At 34.8% G+C, this 24,711-nt stretch overlaps 1 protein-coding gene across 2 annotated transcripts in view; it reads right to left on the reverse strand.

The window, feature by feature from the left end:
• Window positions 1–24,711, reverse strand: part of PLXDC2 (plexin domain containing 2) — a 455,308-nt gene that overhangs the window by 51,684 nt on the left and 378,913 nt on the right. For both annotated transcript variants that reach the window (XM_055331385.1, XM_055331384.1), the window contains exons 11-12: window positions 16,409–16,559; window positions 14,961–14,999 (exon numbers count right to left, since the gene is read on the reverse strand). In XM_055331385.1, coding sequence (XP_055187360.1) covers window positions 14,961–14,999; window positions 16,409–16,559 — 190 coding nt within the window. The remainder of the gene's footprint in view (window positions 1–14,960; window positions 15,000–16,408; window positions 16,560–24,711) is intronic.

Below are 24,711 nucleotides of genomic sequence, written 5' to 3' on the forward strand. Positions count from 1 at the left end.
AAGAAAAGTTTATGACCTATTGATAAGAAGAAAGATGAAATGAATAGAAGAAAGAAGAGGAAAGAAGGGAAAAAAGTTGACCGGTTATTTCTTCAAAGTGTTGTGTCTGATTTTAAACCTCTATCTCTCCTTACTCTTTCTAGCCTGATATTTTTCTCAGGATTTATATCAGAATATCAAGTGGCACTGATATTTCGTATTTAGAAGCATAATTCTGCGACATGTTAAAAAGATTCTAATACATTGCTAAAATGATCTGTACTCACTATTAAATCTTGCCAGCAATTAAAGTCCAGAAATAAAGTAAAACTAAAATAGAAATACTCCTTGTCTAAAATTTTATTCACTTTAGAACTAACTCTTCTCTTGGCCTTAAAATGAAATGCTACAGCCCATAAATTCCACAATGTATTAATATCCTTTGAGGGGCCAAGAAGCTCGTGGGTTGGACAAAGTCTTGCACAAATCTGTGCAAAATTCATAAATCTTATACATGTGATGTCAAAATGTTCTTTTTTAAAGCTTCAGAATGAAGTTAAACTGTGAGTGCTTACAATATTAGTGTTCCATTTTTGGATTAAAAACACACACAGACACGCGATTTTTCCCTGTGGAATATTATCTAACCCATTTATAACTTAAAGCATGTAATGGAAGAAAATCAAGTGATAAAATTTTTAGCTAAATTGACTTTCCTTTGGAAGTTTCCCTTGTAACCGATCTCATTTTGTAGCTTATCTATTTTTCCCCTTAGCTCTTTTAAATTTCTACATCTATGATCATGACCTTGACTTCATTCAGAGTTTCTTCTGGTGTTACTATTTTTTCGATGCTTGCCAATCTGTCAAAATTATTCAGGCATTAAGGGTCCCTCGGGACTATTATACAAGCTATACCTAATCCCCAATATGTGTCATTGTGGCAATACATTCATAATTCACATTATGATATCTCCATAGGAAGGATTTGGGTAAGTATTGTGAAAAGATATTAAAATGAGTGCACAAAACACAGCTAAGTGCATTATGTATGGTGAGAACAATATCTGCCAGGGACAGCTGGCCCAATTTCTCTTTTTGTAGCCTGTACTCCGACAGGGCAGCTGTGAAATTTCATTCAGGGAAACATATAAAACATTCTGGACTAAAACAGTTTAGTGGATGACAATCCTTTTTTTAACAATAATCCGTTACCTTTTATCTTAGAAAAATGAAGCTAAATAAAATTTCTGTGAAATCATATTTTTTAAAAAAGTGCTTGATTCCATCAAAATGAGGGATTTTGGATATTAGTTACCGTCCAACTGCTTCTAGCTTCATTATATGATTAGTGCTTTAATGTAGGCATATGCATGAGCATCTAAAAAGAGGGGATTTACAGTGTTTACAATTGCCCTAAGACCCCAAGTAAGTCTTTGAAATAATCCATTATCATTTTTCACTTATGTGTATGTACTACTTTTTTTTCAAAAGATTGATTTATTTATTTGAATGAGAGAGAGAGGGAGGGAAGAGGGAGAGCAGGGGGTGGGGCAGAGGGAAAGGGAAAGAGAGAATCTGGAGCAGACTCCTCTCTGAGCATGGAGCCTGGTTTGAGGCTCCATCGCATAACCCTGAGATCATGATCTGAGCTGAAATCAAGAGTCGGACACTTAAGTGACTGAGACATGGAGGCACTCTTTATATGTACTACTTTTTTTAAAAAAATTATTTATTTATTCATGAGAGAGAGAGAGGAGAGAGAGAGAGAGAGAGAGAGAGGTAGAGACACAGGCAGAGGGAGAAGCAGGCCCCATGCAGAGAGCTTGATGTGGGACTCGATCTCGGGTCTCCAGGGTCAGGCCCTGGACTGAAGGTGGCACTAAACTGCTGAGCCACTGGGGCTGCCCTGTACTACTTTTTAAAAATAGTCTACATATGCATCTAATATTTTCAACAACCAAGATCTTTATAAGACCTTTTAAACTTTTCTTAATATCAGCTTTCTATGCCAAGTTGTCTTTGTGTAGAGTAGTCTTCATCTAAAAATGTATTTAACAATTATTTTTGAAAAATAAAATGTGTCTCTCCTTCTACAAAATAATTCAAAGAAAAGGGATCTTAGCACCTAATTGTCCACCAAATATTAAACTAAAGCATTTCATAGAAATAATTTCTCTTTTAATTTCATGCCAAGCCTTTGCAAAGGTTAAGAAATCCAGGTTTTAAAGTATAGAAAAAATTTAGAGTTTTCTTAATGAATATATTCACAGTGAATACAAAATACCCAAAATAAGGTTGACAAAAGTACTTTTAAGATTGGGGGGTACAGGGACGCCTGGGTGGCTCAGCGGTGGAGTGTCTGCCTTTGGCCTAGGGCATGATCCTGGAGTCCTGGGATCAAGTCCTGCATCAGGCTCCCTACATGGAGCCTGCTTCTCTCTCTGCCTGTGTCTCCGTCTCTCTCTCTATGTGTCTCTCATGAATAAATAAATAAAATCTTAAAACAAAAAAGATTGGTGAGTACAGAACAGAGGGACTCCTCTTACCACCTAATCCCATCCATTCCAGAAGGAAGTCACTTATGTTGACAGGTCATTTATGCACAAACCAATAGGTATCATAATGAATGTTTACTTCCCTCCAAATCCATCAGGTTTTCTCAACATAAAGGAAAAACCCTTTTCCCCTTGCTCCTATCAGTGTAGAAAGGCAAATGTGTGTCCAAACCAGTCAGCTAACATAGACCCTTAGTATTTCCATGCCTCTGAATCATGGCTGCACTGCTAGGTCAAGACCAGGCCTTTTTGAGATTATTCAGGGAAATTGGATCCATTCTCTCACTGAAGCTGAAGTGCATGAATCCAAATGCATCTCATAAGCAGCTTTTCCAGTGGCAAGAGCAAGCTCTATCTCACAAAGACCTTGCACATGTGTACCCACCATGGCCCATTAACTGTCTTCCTCCAGACCACAGCAGAAGCTGGGACATGGGACATGCAAGATATAACTTGCAGCCATTTTTTGAAAAATAAGAAGCCCAGCTGTTGAGGTGCAGTCAACAACCTAAATAAAACCAGTCTTTCAGTGATTATCCATAAGCAAGTTCTTTTGAAAAGTGCTGAATATTAAATCAATATTATTAAATCAATCCCAAATTCTTTGACGTCTGAATTTTGGGTTTCCTAAGAAAGCATGGCTTAATTTAGTTGCTAAAGTTATCATTTTGGCCTGTGTGTATGCCTTAGAATTAAAACCTTAGCCCTTCGAATTCTTAACAACCATACAAACCTTTTGTTGTTTGTTGAGGTTTGATATATACAGTCCTCTGGCAGGGTAAATGGGCAGGACTACATGTATGTTCAGGGCATCTTACAGAGACAGAATCAGAAACTGGAAAAAAAATTGGGTTGGGTCTGGAATTTCATTTTATTTTATTATTATTTTTTAAGATTTTTTTTTAATTTATTCATAAGAGACACACAGAGAGAGGCCAGAGACATAGGCAGAGGGAGACGCAGGCTCCATGCAAGGAGCCCAATGTGGGACTCGATCCTGGGACCCCAGGATCATGCCCTGGGCCAAAGGCAGATACTCAACAGCTGAGCCACCCAGATGTCCCTGGAATTTCATTTTAAATTATGTTGCCAGATCTAAAAAAAAGAGTGCCCACATTTCAAAGGTAGAAAGAAAAAATTAAAACCACTGAGAGCCCGTTTTGCAGAATATATTTCACTGCTTGGCATTGATATGGGCAAAACTTAGCTCAGCTAGTCCCCCTAGCAGGGGCAGAATCAGGTAGCCTGCTTAAGAAGAAAGATACTATGAAATTGTGTTTATCATAACTGCCTGCTCCTAAGGTCCTGGAATATCATGTTCCCCAAGATATCAAGTTCCACATGTTGAATATGGGATAGAACATGGCCAGTCCAGGAGGTGAGCACTAGTCTCATCCTAATCTTTTCCACCAAATAAGCCTTGTAAAATGGCCCCACAAAGTGGTATGTGGCGCTCTGACACATTTTACAGTTGTAAGGGCCTTGGTCTCAAAGTGTCTGGGAGTACAGGGGTCCCAGTGTTCATTCTGACATTGATGTGGTAGTTGGAGAACTTTAACAGAGGAAGAATGGCAGACAAATGGCTACACAGCTGACTATAACATTTGAAGCAATCTTCCCTGTAGGACAGGATGGCACTGGGGGGCACAGCATATGCTCTGACACCAGATCATTTGGTGGTAAAGCCCAGTTACATTCCTTACAAACCATGGGACCCTAAACAGATTACATAAATCCCAGTGCTTCCTGCCTCAGGAATAAAATGGGATTACAATTGTACGTTCTTCATAGGGTGCGGTAAAGATTAAATGAGATGACATACAAAACCCTTAGAAAAGTGCCTGGCATCCAGAAACAGCCCAGTCATTGCTAGATAATTTTATCATTATTAGCAACTACATGGGAAGGTTCTAAGAATAATTTAAAGCAAAACATGAATCAAATAATCAGATGTGTTGAATTTTATGTCTACTAATTAGAGAAGCTGGTTCACTAAGGTTAAGCCTTTTTCCTTTCTAAATTTAGTTGAGAATTTCAAGAAGCTTGGAAGATTCACGAGATTTTTCAAAAAATTGTTGTCTACTTTATGAGAAACACATTAAAATTTCTCTCTTTTAAAGGAGATAAAATTGCAGCTTTGGAAAGCACAGATCTTAAGTGTACAATAGAACAAATTTTAATAATTTTCATGTCCCCAGAAAGTTTCCTTTCTCCCTTTCCAGTCAATTCTAACCACAGCCCACCTCACGATGGCCAACCACTATGCTGATTTCTATTGTAGTAGATTAATTTCAGCTGTATTGATTTCATACAAACTGAATCATGTACTGTATGTACTCTGTAGTGATTGGCTCTTTTTGCCTAACATGATGTTTTCCAGAAGTATCTGTGTCATTGCATGTATCACTAGTTTGTTCTTTATTTCTGCTGAATAGTAGTCCACTGTACGAATATACTCAATTTCTATTGCCAAACATCTGGACTATTTTCAGTTATTGGCAATTATGAATAAAGTTGTATGAATATTCTTGTAAATGTTTTTGTGGATATGTTTTTTCTTGGATAAATGCATGGACATGGAATTTCTGGATCAAAAGGAAGATATGTGTTTAGCTTTATAGAATTGTTAGTTTTCCAAAGTGATTTTACTATAGCATACTCTGATTAGCAATGTAAAAGACTTGTGGTGCACCATATCCTCATCAGTATTAGCGTTCTGTCTTTTTGGGTGTTAAACATTGTCATGTGTGTAACATGATAACTCACTGAGGCTCTTGCTTTCTTAAAAGTCAGTCTGATAATCTATGCTTTTAATTGGAATGATTATTCTCTTTACATTTAGTGTAATTATTGGTACAGCTGGATTTGATCTACTTTTCTATTTTATTTCTCTCCATTTTTCCTCCTCTCTTGCCTTCTTCTGCCTAAACAAATATTTCTTAGAATTTCATTTAAATTTAGCTCTACATTTTTGTACTTTTTCTTTAGTGGTTGCTGAACATAATGTTCACATGTGTTAAAGTCACTTATGGTTGAAATTTAATCAAACAAGTTTTTAATTCATTACTGTAACAAATAATAACATTTGGTCACAGAAACTTACAGGTCTATTATGGTTCAATGTTAAATAAGGACTCCTGCCTTCACTACCCATGATACAGGTAAAATTTTGCACGGTATTACTTGAGCATGCAGAAAATAACTAAGATGAAAATTAGTCTTAATGGAAAAGCAAGTCATTGAAAACCCACCTGTTGAAAAGGATTAAATTTACCATCGAATGAATTAAACTACTTTCTTTAATCATTATATCTTTTTAAAAATAGTATATCTTTCCTCCCTTCCTTCCTTCCTTCTTCAACTAGATCAGCATATTACATGAGAAATAAGCCTTGGCAATTGAAGCACACATGAAAAAATTTAGTATTTAAGCACACATGAAAAAAATTAGTATTTAAGAATGTTTGCCAAGGTCAGTGGGCTCCAAATATACTTAGGCAGGCCCTTTACACTTTAATAGAAGCCTCTTTTTTCATTACCCTTGGAAATGTTTTATGGGTTCTTTCAACTCCTAGGTACCATACTCTGACCTCTCACACTTACGTTCCCTATATTACTTTGTCTCCTTCTACACTGAGAAAGAAGAAAGCTCAAATGAATTTCTCTCAACTTCTCCCTCCCACCTAACTCCTCTCATCCATGCTGACTGACCACTCCCTACTTGCAGACATATCAAAACACTCTTGGCCATCTTTCAGCTCTTTTCTTTTTCTTCTTTCTACTCAATATCTGTAACATGTAAATAGGCTCCTAAAATAAAACGACATCATAAACAACAGAAGTTTCTACTTTCCTTTCCACTGAATTTCTTGAAAAAGTAGCCTGCCTTTGTTGAGTTCAATTTCCTTATTGCCCGTGAACTTCTCAAATTCTATCTAGGGATTGTGTAACTGTGCATTGTAGAACTGTCCAACAAATGCTAATATATTACCTAAACTAATGGTCATTTTTCTGTTCTTTTCTTCTTTCTTTCTTTTTCTTTTTCTTTTTCTTTTTCTTTCTTTCTTTCTCTTGGCCTGTCTAGAGCATTGCACTGTTCACTACTTCCTCCTGAAATTTTCTTCCCTTTGATTTTTGTGATAACAGACTCTACTGATTTTCTTGCTATCTCTCTTTGCCATTTTCTAAACAAAACCTTGCATACTCCATTTAGTTCTGTGCTCTTTTCATTTTTATACCATCATTCTGTGATCTCATTCACTCTCGTAACTTCAACTGTCATTTCTATGCTGCTGATGCCTAAATTTATATCTTTTGCTTGTATTTCTCAAGTGAATTTCAGACTTGCATAGAAAAATGCCCACTGGACATCTTCATTTAGATGTTCCACAAATACTTCAACGTCAGTAAATTCAAATTAAATTTATTGCCTCCATCCAAAACCTCTTCTGGTACTCTTCTGGTACCCCTATTAAACAGTAACATCATCCATCCATATGACTAAGTGCAAGGCCTGGGAGCCATCTTGGTTGCTTTCTATCACATAAATCACACATCCAATCAGATATTAGTTATGTAGCTTCACTTCATTATAAAGTGCTTCCCATGTCGTTTCTCTTCTTTATTCCTACTATCAACCATTACTCTGGCCTCTCAGTATTTCTTTTATGGATTACTAGTACAATCTCCTAAGTAGTTTCCTGGCCTCAGGCTTATTCCTTTCCCCTCTGTTCCCCACAATCCCTCAAGAATGACCTATTAAACATGTAAAACTTTTCATGGCACTCTCCTGTCTAAATGATGTCAATGGTTCCCAATATTTCTGGATAAAATTTAGACTCTCTTGCCTGGCATAAAAGGCTATGAGTGCTAAAGCCCCTACTTATCTCTCAATCTCACCATCCTTTACCATCTGTGTACATCTTTACCCTAGCCAAATAAAATGTGGTGACTCTTTAGTTACTCAAAAAGATCTTGATGTCTCATGCTACTGAACTTCTGTCTTTGCTGATCCCTCTGCTGAAGTGTCATTTTTCTGTCCCTTTTCTACACAAATCCTATGTATACTTCAAAACTTGGATCAAGTATCTCTCCTGAGAATCTTTCTTATTATTTTAGCTTTGTTTAAATGACTTTTCTCTGCCTTCACAGCTTTCCCTGAGTCTATTGTACTTTTCACACCACATTTAATTATTGGTTTATTTCTTTATGTCATCCCACTAGTACACTTGCTTCTTTATGGCAAGTACCAGTCTTTTTTATCTTTGTATCTCCATCATTTACCAATGGGCCAGGCACACAGTATTTAAGAAATGTTTCCTGAATAAATGTCATCAAGTCTAATCATATCAACATACGAGTTAATTTTCTAGTGACATATATATTAGCAGCACAAGGCAATTAACTATGATCATCACTAGATAAGTCATACTAAAAAATTTGTAATAACTTTTTACACATTTGCCCCAGGAAGGGTAACAAGAAATATTGGGTAACACAAAAACTGCTCTTGAGGCCTCTCATAAATCACAGGTTCCAAAATATAATGGTATATGGGAACTTCTTTCTTCTAACAAGAGATCCCCAAGGCTAGGTTTCTGACAAAAAGAGGGTAGATAGAAAATTATATAGGAGATGAGCACAGAAAAGAAGGTATGTATCAATCAGAGAAAGATATAGAGTAAAACATTTTGTCAATGGCAAATGGAAAGTGTATTTGGAGGTACCTCTTTAGAACCATGTATCCATGTGTCTCCTAAGAGGTTCTGCTATATAATTTTGTTTTATGTCCTATCGTCAGCACAAACTCTTTAAATTCTATCTACAAATCAACATAAAAAGGAAAAATTATATTCCAAAGTGATTTTCTTTTTCTTTTCCTATGCTGGAAAATGATTTTTAAACTATTAGATTGAACAATGAAATTGCAATTTTTGTAGGTCAAAATGGTAAAAAAACAAAACAACAACAAAAAACAACAACAAGCAATTTCACATGGTTCAGCAAAATATAGAAAGTGTAATTATCTTTACTAAAATAATTTTGCAACAGCTAAAGTGGACTAATTTTCTATTAATGATATAACAGACATAATGCTTTAGGGTCCCCTATCATTGCTGAGCAAGATGCATTCTCTACATGGAGACAGAGATAATTTGTTGTCATCAATTAAAATGTTTTATGGGAGTCATGAGATATAGGTGAGTACCAATGGGCAGATTCAGAGTAAGATATGTCACTCTTACTTTGGGAACTCTGGCACAAAGAAATAAAGAATTCACTTAATTCCTGATACTCAGAGTGTAGTCTGTGAACTGGTGGTGTCTGCATAATCTGAGAGCTTTTAGAAATGCAATGCCAAGGTTTGGGTTCTATCCTAAAACTACTATAGAAGAAAACACATTTTACTAGACTCCCTCTTCACCCAGTGATTCTGATGCTCCTTAATATTTATGAAGCATTGAATCAAAACACTTGTTCACAGGTCAACTTTACATGGGATCACCTGCAGGGTTAAAAAATATTAATGCCTGAATCCCCGCTCCAGAGGTTCAAATTTAATTGGTGTGAAGCATAGTCTAACCACTGGGGTTTTTATAAACTGGAATAATAAAATTATATGAGAATAACCAGGTCATTCTAATGTACAAAAAAAGTTGGGATCCACTACTTTGGATGCAATTTTAGGAAAGAAACTCTTAATACTAGGAGATATTCAAAATCACATTCTGCAGTATTAGACATTTTCACTATTATGGCACACATATACTTAGAATAGACTTAGTGCTACCATGAAAAGTAGACAAACAAAGCAAAAGATAAAAACAAAATGTCAAGATACTTTACAGTTTTTAGAAACAGGAAGTGATAGATATTCAATAGCCCGTCAAACGGAAATAACAGTTTCTCTTTCTTTACAAGACTATGATCTATGTGAAAGAAGTAGATGAAAAAAATAGCAAGGGAAGGTGGGGGAAAATGAAAGATATGTTACTTTGATGATTTATGTATTAAAGTCAAAAAACAATTCGACTGAATGATAAATGAAACACTAGACACTTGATCTGTCACTACGGACTAGGTAATAAAAATATAACCTTAGATGTATTCTAGTGAAAAAGTCAGAATAATGGTCTAACATTTTATCTTTGGATGAAAAGTCTCGGGATATGTTCAGAAACAAGAAACTAAACACAACAGAATCAGAATTTAGACCAGCCATTTCATAGTAGCTTATTCAAAGTATATCTGTATTTGCTCCTGGAAATCAACCACTTTGCAGATTTGTATCTCAGAATTAACTCGATCATGTTCTGCACACTGCTTAATGTAGCTATTCCAGCATCTCTTTGATGGGAACACCACCTTCTGAGTCAAGAATGCAGCCATTCAGAAACCAGGTGGAGCAAAAATCATAGCAATATGAATAAATGACAAGCACAGTGCCATCTGCATAATACATTAATGCTCTCTGGAATGCTGTTACATTTATTTTTTATTTTTTTATTATTTTTTTTTAGAGAGGGGAAAGAGTGAAAGAGGGGCAGGGGGAAAGGGGGAGAGAGAATCCTATGCAGGCTCCATGCCCAGCAGAGAGCCTGACTTGGAGCTCAATCTCATAACCCAGAGAGCTCATGACTGGAGCTAAAATCAAAAGTTGAATGCTCAACTGACTGAGCCACCCAGGCACCCCTCAGTCAACACATTTTAAATAATAAAATCAAATCAGAAGATTTTAGAGCTTAAAATAATTTTAACATCTGCAGTGTAGCAGAATGGTACAATTCAATTTGCCCAACTGAGTTGAATCTGGTTGAAGATTTTACTTCTTACTTAAAGGACCCTGCCATTGATCCAACTTGCAAACTTCTTTTCAGCTGTAGATATAATTTTATCTGGCCAGCATCTTGAAGACATTTACATTTCTATTTAGGTGGTGAGTGTCATTTGGAAGCAACCTAATCAAATGCCAGAGAAGGAATTTAATAGTTATACCTACAATAATATATAACTAGGTCATTCCTTAGAAATGTTACTCCTCTAATAAGTTTTTGCTAGGATTTGGAAACCCAAGGAAGTGATTTTTAAATGTTTGTAATCATTATTCACAGAAATACATATATTTAAAAAACACACTGTAGAAACCCCTTCATGGTAAATTAAACCTGAATTTCTAGAGAAACCTAGAAGCCTGAAAGAATTTTAAATTAGATTTGAACATAAACACAGAGTAGCCCTGTAGTTTGGAGAACACATGGCTGTGATTCAGACCACTACTCAGTTACACAGGAGAATCAATGCGTTGTGATTTTGATAGAAATGATAAAATGGAAACTACTGCGTAATCACACAGGAAAACACTTCTAAACACTTATAAGTATCATCAGTTATTATAGGTAAGGAAAAATAATATAGTAAGAGTAAGTAAAATCCTTTATGGTGGCATTTCCTTTTTTGCAGCTTGATTGTAAGAGGTCTGTACTATAAGAGAACAGTAATACTGAGAGGTTGTCAGGACTTGGAGTCTGTAATAAGGAATCTCTATTATTAAATAGAATCACACCCCAGGTGTGCCACATTCTAGCCAGGTAACATAACCCTTCTGTACCTTCATTTCCTCAGCTATAAAGTGAGAATAATAATAGGATCAGCTCACAGGGGTGTTGCATGAATTAAATTAGGTAAATACAATACAGCATTTAGAACACTGCTAAGGAATATAGTAAACACTCAACACAGACTTCTTTTTCCTCCTCTTTTTCTTTTTATCCTCCTCTTCCTCCAACTATTTTTTTTTTCTCCTCCAACTATTTGGAGATAGTTGTATAGCTGGAGATAAAATGCTATCTTTAAATTGGCTCTTCTTTTTTTTAAGATTTATTTATTTATTCATGAGACACACACACACACAGAGGCAGAGACATAGGCAGAGGGAGAAGCAGGCTCTTTGCAGGGAGTCCGGTGTGGGACTTGATCCTGGGACTCCAGGATCATGCCCTGAGCCAAAGGCAGATGCTTAACCACTGAGCCACCCAGGGGTCCCTAAATTGGCTCTTCTAAGTTTTTGTATTCCACCATCCACAATCAATCCATGCTATACCTCACCAAGGGGGGTGTGCACCCATTAGATACCATTCTCTTTGTTTAGGTTTTTTCACGTTCTTGTCTCCAAATTGTACATAGGTCTTAAAATTTCCACTCAATCCTTAAGCCTAATAAAACTTCCCCAACCCCAAAACTAGCCTGAAACTTCCAGAATCTCTACCTTGTTCTACTCTAAAGGTAGCAGGAAACTCAATTCACAATTGAAGATTCATCAGGAGTAATTTAGTAGACTGGAACTCAGTTTTGGATCCTGTGAATGAGAAACTCTGTTGTGTGCCTTTGGTGACCAGCTGCTCAGAAGTGTTTTCTACTCTCATATCAAAGATGAATGAAAATCTCCTGGAAAGCGAATGTATAATCATGTCAGCTATGGATTTCACCAGAAAATCAACTATTTTAACCCAAAGAAATGTTCTAGAAATACTGAGAGCCAAGGTAATCCAATATCTAAAAGCAGCATCATTAGCTTCTAGCTACATACTATTTTGAAAAATGTCATCCTTTTTTTTCCAGAAAAGTACAGACCCTTAAATTAAAATGCTTTTAGAAAAAAAAAATAAAATGCTTTTACAAACAGCAAATTAAATGAAATTAAATCAAGAAATAAAATGTGCTAAATTTCTTTGCAACAATACATAGCAAATTACAAAAATTTATTAGCTTGCTTTTAAAAAAATTCTCAATAAATGTGAGAAAACATTTACATTAGGCATCCTTTTTCATTATTAGCTCCATCTTGCAAAAATGTTTACCTGGATGGGGAAAGGGAGGATAATTCCGAATTCTGTTTTCAACATGTTTAATCAACTAATCAAGTTAGATTTAAATTGGCAATTCTTCCTTGCATCTTCAAATTCCATAAGATAAAAACAATGAAAGCATGCAATCTTAATGAAGGTGCTATAAAAAGTAATGTGTAATTTCCCTTAAGTACTGTTTTGAAAGAACTTTTTTTAAAGATTTTATTTATTTACTTGAGAGAGAGAGAGAGAGAGAGAGAGAGAGAGAGAGAGAGAGAGAGAGAATGGATCCCAGGACCCAGATATCATGACCTGGGCTGAAGACAAATGCTTAATCGACTGACCCACCGAGGTGCCCTGAAGGAACATTTATCTTAATTCTGGTTAGGTTGGTCTGCTCTAACTGTACTTTTAGAAAAAGTGCTTCATAAACAACCCTATACATGAAATGAGTTCCAGTATTTAGACACAGCTAAAGTCTTATTGCAATATTTTGGAATTCTGGGGGATACATGCTGCATGTTAATGATCTAATTATCATCTGAAAAGTCAACAGTCTATTTCTCTAGGATAACAAAAATGAAAGACGTCTTCCATTTACATCAGGAACTTACTTCACTTGACTTGTCAACATCATAAGGTAGTTCTAACACACTGCATTAAGAAAATCTTCAAAGTTCTAGGATTCTTTGCTTTGCTGCACTAAACAAAACTAAGGATTTTCCTTGGAATAATTGGTAATATTTTAGGGAACGATTTCCCAAAGTGTATTTCACAAAACATTAAGTCCACAAGATGAAACTTATAGAAAGGTTTTATGACCAAATTGTCAAGAAATGCCAGATACTAAATCTTTATCATTATTTTGAAGTTTCTTTAGAATATATGCTCCTTTAAAGCAGGGGATTTAGCTAAGTTTTGTTCACTTATGATGGCTCCAAGCATGTAACAGTGTCCTGCATTTAGGCATTTGGCAGGAATTAATGAATGAATAAACAAACGAACATTAAAAGTTTGAACAGGAAAGAAACTTCTTTAATTTCCTTTCATCCAGAGTATCTCATAGCTATTTATTCACATGAATCTTTTGATTTTTCTGTACCCATTACAGAATATTTATTCTAAATATTTAGAAAAAAGAGAAAAGAAAGCATAGAAATGAAACCATTACCCACCTTAAGAATTAAATGTAACAAATATAACAGAGGTCTCTTGGGAACCTCTCCTCCATTTATTCATGTCATACTATTCTCCCTCAAATAAGGTAATATCTTACTTTGGTGTTTAAAACTTCTGTTCACATGAAGCTAAGTGCATGCTGCTCTGAGAAATTCTGAACTGGTGAACTGTTAAAGTCCTCTCAAGTGCTAACATTTTAACTTATTTCTAGTTTGCATATGTGTTGCAAATGGTCATCTGTAAACTTATCCATTTATATCATTAATAGAATAATAAGTAAGGAATCAATGAAATAAAACATTATGAGACAGACCTAAGGCAATGGATAATTGATGTAATAATGATTATATGAAGAGGCTAAGCAGCTTATCTTTCAAATGGTTTGATATGAAATTTAAATATACATATGGTATATATATCTTATCATACAGTCACCTAAGAAAACATCAAAGTTTTGAAGTATTTGTTACGTATCCCAGGCTGAGTAATTTAGAAACTATTCCCTACTGTTACTAAAAGAAAAAAAATCCCTTAAAAAAATCTCATTTTGACTTAATAACAAAATCAGCTGGGGCTGCAAAAGTAAAACTGTGTCTAGATTAATGTCACAGTGTGGCCACATTTGCACAAAAGAGGCTGCTAAGAAGAGGATCACCTCGCCTTCTTGAGTTGAATAAACAATTAATGATAAAAAAAATCTCATCTATCAAGATCCAGGAAACTATGATAGAGAAGCACATATGAGCTAAGATAGTTTAATAGAAAAAGAACTACTTTTAAAAATTTAGGCAATATTTTATATTAGGCAATATTCACAGTCTTATTTCGGTAAAACTTTTCTTCCTCTAATCTTCAAGCACCATTATAGTTAGCTGTAAATTGTCTTAGAAAAATGTGAAGTATGTAACCACCTAAATGTTCTTTTTGCATATTTAATTTTTGTCCCTTGCTTCACATAAAAGGTAAAAAGGCCTATGAGGTATATTTCCATATTGTTCTATTTCTTAGTTTTATTTATAAAGAATATTGAGTATTCAACTTAAAGGGAAAAAAGATCCATTTGGATCCGATACCTGTGCTGTGTAGGTACTCAAAATACAATTAAACTCAGTAATAGTGCAAAAAAGAAGAGCAACATGTGTGGATAAATTTTCACTTAATAATTGGTCATTGGTGTCCTGCAGTTTTACAGGCAAACACACAGATTCGAATTTCATTCCACCATTGAAACCATGTCAATTTTCAAGGCAAGCATTAAATTCTTCCCATGTTATATATCAACAGAGATTGAAATACAACCTCACTCTATATTAGAAGCCCACAAATCCTTTTTCATATTTAAACAAATGAAATTAATTAGTATCTAAAGATATTAATAAAAGAAAAATATCAATTCCTACCTCCATTATCTTTTAGATGTAGTGCTATCTTGGTATCATCTGGAAGAGAAATTCAAAGTTATTGTAACAAAAATAATTTTTAATGGTGCATAAATTTGATGACTAGTAATTGTCTACTAATGCCTTTTTATAACAGGAATAGATTTCAATATCTTAGTTAATTTTCAGTGCAATGAGAGCAAAGTGCTAGTTTACATGAGGTAGTACTAAGATTTCTTACTGATTGTTAAGATCAAAACCTTAGTAAAGTATTATAAGATTTTTAAGATCTTGGGAAAAGTACAGTTATAATTTTAACTTAAAATGCACTATTTTTAATTTTCTAAAGTAACTTACTGTAATTAAACTCTAGTTATGGCCTTCTTTATTCATTTTAAAAAATCAAGATCAAGAGAATTCCAAATTAACTAGAATAGATCTTTCAATATTTACAAATTTAACTTCAAAAGTTAAATGCTTATTTATTGCTAATAAATATGACCAAAATCATATATGAAAAGACCATGCCCATAATGAACAAAAGGAACAAATCAGCATGCCTTTTTTTATTTTCAGTGATTATATTTTAGTCTAAAGAATAAGATTCAAATTTAAGGATATTTTCACAGGGTAGGATTCAACTACAGAAATATTTCACAGGCTATATAAACAACCCAAAATAATATAGATTAAAATATAATGTTGGTTTTAAAAGCAATAGAATGTATTTAGCAGCTGTCCTCATATCATTTTATAACTTTATTCCAGTTAACTTTTTCCAATATCCAATTAAATTTCAATTAAAAGTAAAACTTTCAAGTTTAATTTATTATTCAAATGAAAGCAAGGTTTATGACCCTAAATAAGTAAGACCATTTTTTCCCCTCAAAGTTTACTCTTGGCCAACTAGCCTCATTTTTCTCCTTAGGGGTACGACTCAGGATAAATGCCTATATTTTGGCTGATATACCTTCTTCCCCCATGAGTTGTGCCTATGTATTCTCTAGTATTTTTGTCTTCCCTGGTAGAGGAAATGTTTTTCAAGACAATTTCTGTGACATACACAGTGCCCCTCTATAGATTATAGACAAACACATTTTATTGTCTGTATTAAGGTAAATATTAGAACTGTGTATAAATAGAATTACCTATTTTCTCCATATGCATTTTGCCTTTCTCTCCTGTGACTGAAATGTTGAATTCAGTTACAAAAAAATTTAGCAATACAAAAGGACATCTCTATTTCTTTTTTAGGGAGGACAAAGAGCCAGGATCATAGTAAAAGCTAAATCTTAATAAAAGGCACTATACATTAAAAGAATCCCAACACATATTTTTATTCCATAATAATTTTGTCTTTTCCCCTTTAGAAATACAATTTGCCAAAGAATTACTTTCCTTCTAGAGAACTACTCCTGCACATGTCAACTTTTCTTCCCTCAGAAAAAGAGCAAAAATATCTAGAGCACCTTCTGTGGGCAGGCTGGTGGGCAGCTGGGATGTCACTGCTCTTCTGGTGGTCGTTAAGACCCTGAATTTTGTGGTTGTTGCTTGTACAGTTGTGGTGGTTTGAGAAGAACTTTCCATTGGCTCTGTGTTCTCACACATCTTCTCTTTGGACTAATAAGAGAAACAAATGAGAAAACAACTTAAGAGTGATTGTACATGCATTTAAAAAAGTCACATCAAAGAAGTTGGGTTGTAAAACACAAAAGGCTCTCAGATCAAGATGAGGAAGCAGTTATTTTTGTATAGGGCAGTATTTGTAGATTATAATAATTTACAAAGTATACAAAATAGATGAGGAAAAAACTGGATATAGCAAAGCATTTCCACCTTCAGATACTTGGATTTCATCATTCCTGCAGTTAACCTCTCACATTACTCTTTATCTTGCCCTACATTTTATACCAATTTATTTATAAAAGACATGATGTCAAGAGGGAGAAGTTCATACAAGAAGAAAATGTGTTCATAAAGAGAAGATTGAAAACACGGTTAGGGATGTGGAGAAAGAACGCAATTCAAACCGGTAATGTTAAATATTAAAAGTTTGGTAAATGCTTCATATTACTTTATTCTGTCAAAAATAATCCATCACAGGTTCAAAGAATATTTAAAAGTTTTGTTTTCTTTTATGAACTATTCAAAACCAGCCAAGCAAAAGATTGAATGGCTCTCCTGTAATCATTTAGCTTATTTCTCCCTAGCAGAGCTAGACTGAAGATACCAGGAAAAGATGAATATTTTATTTTTTATTTAGAGCCTGCAAAAATAAATACTCTGACCTTCAGCTGCAACGATCTCCAACACCCAAACTTTTATGGTTTAGAAGCTGCTGTTTGTCCTCACCTCTTTGTTCTTCAAAGGACTCTATCCTGTTGGTAGGTCTTAAGTGGAAGATAACTAGTCTGCACCTGGGCGGTACTCATCTCACTTTTGAAAATTATTACTAAATAAATTCCTTTTTTTAAAATTAAAAACTTTATCTATTCATGAGAGAGACACACACACACACACAGAGAGAGAGAGAGAGAGAGAGAGAGAGAGAGAGAGAGAGAGGCAGAGACATAGGCAGAGGGAGAAGCAGGCTCCCTGCGGGGAGACCAATGCAGGACTCAGTCCTAAGATCTGGAGAGCATGCTCTGAGCGGAAGGCAGACTCAATCACTGAGCCACCGGGCATCCCTAAACCAATTCTGTTCTTAAACTTCTATTGTCCTTAATGAAGTACACTGCACTAATCACTAATTCAGAAAAAGTTCCCGAGATGGCTTCCTTTTTTTACTAATGGGATATGATACAGGTTTCCTCCTTACTTCAACTCCCAATATCCTAGGGGTCATTCAATTCTCCAAACATAGGTGCCCACATCTTTTCAGCCCCAGTGGCCGAATGGTCTCCTCGCTAACTCCACATCAGTTATCACCCCCACAGCTGGACCTCATCAGCAGATGGAGATAGTTTTGTTTGAGATCATAGATCCAGTTGTCCTCTTTACAGTCTTTCCACATATCTTTTTGCTTCTCCTTTGAATAAACAGGAAGCCCAAGTGCAATGATTTTCACCACAAGAAAACTGACAAAGTTAGCAAAAACAATGAACAATATATTTAAAATACCAAAATCTTAAGATATTGTGGTCATCCAATATAAGATACATAAAAAATTATATATTAAATATTTAAAGAAATAAAATTTCAAATTGAACTAGTAACAAACTAGAAAAATGTCTTGGCAGATTTAATAAAGTATAAGCTTTAAATTTTAGAAATGAAAAATACTCTTTTTGACATTATTACTTCAATGAATATGTTTAATAGTGGATTAAATAAGATGAAGACAGAATTAATAAACTGGCAAATTGATTCAGATATCTTGCCTTGTTTTGCTTGTTTTTCCACAACACCTTTTCAGAAAATCCCCAATACCGAATGGAGTAAAAAAAAAAAAAAAAAGAAAAAAAAAATCTGCCTTTTCCCTGCCTGTAACTAAGCCAGGAGCAGCTGGAGGACAATCACGAGCCTCCCCCACCCCCACTGCGACCACCGGGAGCTCCTAAATGTACCTCCTGGGCCTCAGCGGGCTTTCCGTGATGCTTGGCAACACTGCCCTGCTTTGCTGGTATCCTCTGCCATCACTGTATCAATTTATTTTTCTTTTCCTTTTTTTTTTAAAGATTTTATTTATTCATGAGAGACACACAGAGAGAGAGGCAGAGACACAGGCAGAGGGAGAAGCAGGCTCCATGCAGGGAGCCTGATGTGGGACTCGATCGGGGATTCCGGGATCACACCCTGAGCAGAAGGGAGGTGCTCAACCACTGAGCCACCCAGGCGTTCCCCTGTCCTATCAATTTCAAACCCTCTCCACTCTACTGAAAACTATAATCCCATAATGCCTCTTCCAGTATTACCCCATGGGCTCACCTTTTATTTCCTTGATACGAATCATCAGCAAGAACTCTACATTTCTTCACAAATCAGCATCCTTGCTTGAATCTATACCGACCTATCCCTCTTTCTTTCTGTAATAATGGATGGGTCTCAGTATTTATAGCTATTCTCTCTACCTCTACTCTGGCCCAATTTAGCCCACTTACTCAGGTATGGTGAGTTTGCTCATTTAATGTCATCCTTTCTCTTCAATGTTTTCAATCTTGAGTTTTCTACTGCCTTGTTCCCATTAGCACTTACACACACTGAGGCATGCCCAATCTTATTTTAAAAACTCAGTCCTCCTCCTCCTCCACAATGCATCCTGACGTTCCTCTACTTTTCCTTCCATTTAGTCATACTTCCAGAGAGATTGGTCTGCCCTGGTCTTCACAGACTCTCATTTCCCCCACTTATGAAAATGTATCCAATACAACCTTATTAAAATTTCTTATGCTGGTGGTTCTAATATCTCCTTATGCACAAAATCGTCTTTATTCTCCATATCTCACAGCATGTGACATAGCTGTCCACTTTCTAGTTTTGGGTTCTGTGACACATATTCTCAGTCAACCCTTCAATCTCCTTCCCGCCTCACTTCAACCTCTTTTTTCAATTCTGATAGCTTTCTATAACTCCTTTATTTCCTTTTTATTTTTGTCTATTATGTGTTCGTAGTTCTTATAGATCTTTCTTGACTAATCTTTTTGCTATATGCATTCTCACTAGCAATTTTCAACCATGATTTCAATTCACATCTTTATGTTGATTTACATAAATCGATACCAACAATACACATCTCTCTCTTGGATTTCTGACCCAAATATTCATCTATTGACTTAACATATGCATGTGGGTGTCACAGACATCTCAAATTCAATACATCTCAAATAGAACTTGCCACATATTATTCTCCCCCTGTGTTTCTATTGTCAAAGACCAGTATTAGCAAACACTCTAATGTTTAAGGTAACATCCTGAACTTGTTTCATTTATAGCAGTAAAGGCAGATTAAAGACTCTAAATGGTCCTCCTTCTACAAAACAAGTAGATTCTGGATAAAATTAATTTATCGTTACTAGGATTTGCAGGAAGCAAAGAAAATCTCCAATGGTACATTTTTATTGTCTCTCCCCCAAAACAAAGCAAAAGCTATGTGCTATAGAGTAAGAGTCTGATACACATTAAGCAGGGTAAAAATGCAGGATTTGCCCAGAGGACAAGAAATGTTAAAACCCAATAGTGCTTCAAGGAGATCAAGCCTTGTGCCAGCAGGAGATGGCTGAGATAAATCTAAACATCTCCTCTCTATATTAAATAGGGACATATGGTATCCCCTAAAACTCTCAGGTTCTCATCAAACATTCTTTGGTGGAAAATACAATCTATTCAGGTCCCAGGGATTACCATGGAATAAGATCAAATAAAAATGCAATCCTAATTAAAGGACACAAAAAGAACAAGAAAACTGACAAAGTTAGCAAAAACAATGAACAATATATTTAAAATACCAAAATCTTAAGATATTGTGGTCATCCAATATAAGATACATAAAAAATTATATATTAAATATTTAAAGAAATAAAATTTCAAATTGAACTAGTAACAAACTAGAAAAATGTCTTGGCAGATTTAATAAAGTATAAACTTTAAATTTTAGAAATGAAAAATACTCTTTTTGACATTATTACTTCAATGAATATGTTTAATAGTGGATTAAATAAGATGAAGACAGAATTAATAAACTGGCAAATTGATTCAGATATCTTGCCCTGTTTTGCTTGTTTTTCCACAACACCTTTTCAGAAAATCCCTACTGTTGATTTGTTTGATTTAAAGAAACTACCCAGGACAACACAGAGAAATAAGAAAATAGATGATATAAAAGAGGAGGTTAAAAGATACAAGGAAGTGATAAGAAGGTCAAGACTATCTCCAAAGAGTCCAAAAGGTGAAAATAAAGAGGATGGAGAAAAGTCTGATTAAATACTACATTACTAAACTTGACACCCAATTGGTTAGAAAACACACATTCTTTTTGAGAACATGTAGATAATTTGCACAAATTGCCCATGTACTATTCCATGAACAAGTTCCAACGAATTTTGAAGATACATATACACAAAAACTAACCAGGAAATAAAAGATTGATTGATTTGGTACCTTAGATTGATAATAGATGTCAACTAAATAAAGTCATGGAGAAAATGAAAAGAGAAGACAAAATCTGGGGAGATACATACAACTGGAGATACCAGCTAAGTAAGAATACAACAAAAATAAATAAAAAGGTATAAAGGATAGTAAGAATCAAAACTCTCATTTTGTAAAAAGATTTATTTGTTTATTTGAGAGAGAGAGAGCAAAAGTGGGAAGGGGATGCCCCCAAACTATTATTATTTCTAGATTATTACTTCCAAAACTCTCATTATTTTTAGGTGATAAGATTGCTTATGTAGAGAGCCACCAAGTATCTTGATACATATTTTTAAATTAGTAAGAGAGTTTTATAAGGTGGCTATATATCAGACCTATAATGTCTATTACATACTATCAATGGATATTTACTGTCTGGAATAAAAAGAGAAAGATAATTACTCAATAGAAAAATCACAAAAAGATATGAAGAGGCATCTCACAGAAAAGGAAAGGCAGAAGGAGATACACAGAAGCCAAAAAGAATATGAAAATACATTCAATTTCTTTGATAATTGGTGAAATGCAAATGAAGTTCCTGATAAGATACCATTTTATACCCATTAGATTTGCAGAAATGAAGAAATCTGACAAAATCAGAGTTGTAGGGATCATGAAATAATGGGAGCCTGTTTGAGTTCCAGCATCGTGCTGGTAGTGGAACATGGATAAACTGGAAATAGTTTGACATTATCTTCCAAATCTGAGCATTTACCTAACTCACAATGACTAATTCCATTCTTAGGAATATTAGAGAAACTTGTGTCCATTTGATTCAGGAGATAAGCATAAGACACTTCTGTCAGAAGAAAAATCTTGAAACAAATGTCCATAAACCAAAGACTGAGTGAAAAAAATATGATTGTGAGAATGTAACCTCTAGTAAGGCAGAGTTTGGTAACTTGCTTTGAATTGTCAATTTTTTTCCCTAATTCCATTCTAGTACCTAAAAAAAATGCCTGTGACATCTTGGGCATACAATAAGTATTTGGTAAGTGAATGAATGGCATAGTTTTAAAAAGATTTAAAAAATTTTTTTGAACCAGTTAGTGGAAGAGCAGAGCTCTGCTACTGAGCCCAGAGCCTGAGGTGGGTCTCGATCTCACGATTCTGAGATCATGACCTGAGCCAAAATCAAGAGTCTGATGCTCAATGGACTGAGACATTCAGGTACCCCGTGAATTAATGGTACATTAATAGCATGGAATATATTGCTATGGAAATTAAAAAATCACCATCATGGCACCAATACAGATAAGTGTTAAAAACAAAATCCTGAGTGATAAATTAAAAATTCAGAATAGTTTTGTTTGTTTTGAATAGGGAAGAGCACAGATGCAAAAGAGTAGGAGCTAATAGCCAGTTTCATAGTCCCTGGTAATCTCACTCATATATTGAGTAGCATGATCACAGGGCTTCATTTGCTCAATGTGTTTCAGAGTTACATTAATATTATACAGTGTTAAAAAGATTTTTTGAAGGAAAAGGATAAAGAGAATTTTAAAACACTTTCACAGTCTTCATTTCCATTCAGCTACCTAACTACTGATCCTTCCCTCCATCTCTTCTGTGGTCACCACTCCCTACCCACTGATTTAGGCCAGATCATCAGCATCTCTGGCCAGGGCTATTACTATAGTCGACTTACTGGCTTCTCGCCTCATAACCTATTATTCACCCATAGCTGGGTGATTCTTCCAAAAAGCCACGATTAAAATCCTTTCCTTGCTTTTATATTTCAAATTGAGATATAAGATATACATATAGCAATATATTAGTTTCAAGTGCATGACATAATGATATTTCTATACATTGCAAAATGATTACTGCAGTAAGTCTACGTTACATCTGTCATCATAATTACAAAAAGTTTTTTTGTTGTTGTTGTGATGAGAATTTTTAGGATTTACTCTCAGTAATTTTCAAATTATGTGACAAAGTATTATTAACTATAGTCACAATGTTATACATTAAATCCTTAGGACTTATTTATTTTATAACTGGAAGATTGCACCTTTTGAGCCCCTCCTATAATTTCTATCCACTCTCACCCCTCATCTGTTCTCTATCTATGAGTTTGGTTTTTTTTTGTTTTTGTTTTTGTTTTGTTTAGATTCCACAAATAAATGAGATCATACAGTATTTGCCTTTTCTATCTGATTTATTTTATTTAGCATAATGCTCTCAAGATCGTTCCATATTGTGACAAATGGCAAGATTTCCTTCTTTTTATGGCTAAATAATATTCCATTGTATGTATATGTGTGTGTTGTGTACATTCATACACATACACTACACTTTCTTTATCCATTCATTCATCAATGGACACCTAGGTTATTTCCATATCTTGGCTATTATAAATAATGCTGCAATCAACATGGGGATGCTGTTATATTTTTGAGTTAGCGTTTCATTTTCTTCTGGTAAATACCTGGAAGTGGAATTGCTGGATGATATGATTGTACTATTTTTAGTTTTTGAGGAAACTCCATACTTCCCTTGTCTTTAGGGTAAAGTCCAAACTCCTTCAGCTTGTCATAGTTGGGGCTCTGTTTACCTCACCCATCTCACTTCTCATCACTTCTCTTCTTAGGTCCAGTTATCCTTCATCTCAAATATCTCCTCTTTAAGCAAACCTTACCTTATGCTAATTACCAACACCACATCCTTATAATTACTCTCTGTCCATGTGCTTCTCTAAATATAGCCCTTTGTTCTGGGTGTATCTACCTGGTGGACAAACTTCTTCCATTTTTACATTATTTATGCTTAGAACAGTTTATAGTAAGTGCTCATATTAGGATTTGCACTCATGGAGTAAATTCATCTCACTGGATCAGAAAGAAAATCTAACTCTAGTTTTAGGCACAGAAGATGGACTGGAGTCAGTGACTTTTAGAAGGACAGAATTGCTCAACACAAAGCCACTAATATTGACAATCTTACATAATTAAAAGGGAACACTGAATATTGAAAATACTTGACTCTGAGATCCTTGGGAATAGGGGGTAATTTTTTTTTTCTTTGCAATTTTAGTGCTTGGCACATTCCACCAGATATAGTAAACTCTCCACAGATATATTTTGGACAGTCTAAAACATGATGGCTTCTTCTCTATTTCCTTGGTTCATGGTGGGCAAGAAAATTACGATGTCTGAATTACACTCTCGATCTTTACCCAACTATTGCTATTCAATTTCAACATTTTCATTGAGGTAAATATGATTACATGAAAGAAACATCAATCTGAAAACACAACCATCTCTCCAGCAGTACATTTTCACTTTGAATGATGTTGTTCTATAAGTGAAGTGAAATAGATAGATTAGTGTGTATCACTGTAATCTCCCAAACGAATGTCAGAAAGTTGATTAAAGCTGCATTGGCAATACTGCACTTAAAAATCAAGTATATTCTCAAAGATGTTTTTCTAAAGATATTTATATTTATAGGACATCATAAATGATAAATGAACTTAGTTTTTAAAAAAGGCTCTAATAACCATTGGTCTCCCAATAGTTTTAAAGAGAGCACTTTCACATCGTTTGCTTTTCCTGAATGAGAAAACTTGTGTAATTGTTAAGAGTTTTCATCAAAAATTCACACCCCAAAACTTAACACAGGCAGAAAAAAACAAATACTT

This window comes from Nyctereutes procyonoides, unplaced genomic scaffold (assembly GCF_905146905.1).
Source record: "Nyctereutes procyonoides isolate TBG_1078 unplaced genomic scaffold, NYPRO_anot_genome, whole genome shotgun sequence".
NCBI lineage: Eukaryota > Metazoa > Chordata > Mammalia > Carnivora > Canidae > Nyctereutes > Nyctereutes procyonoides.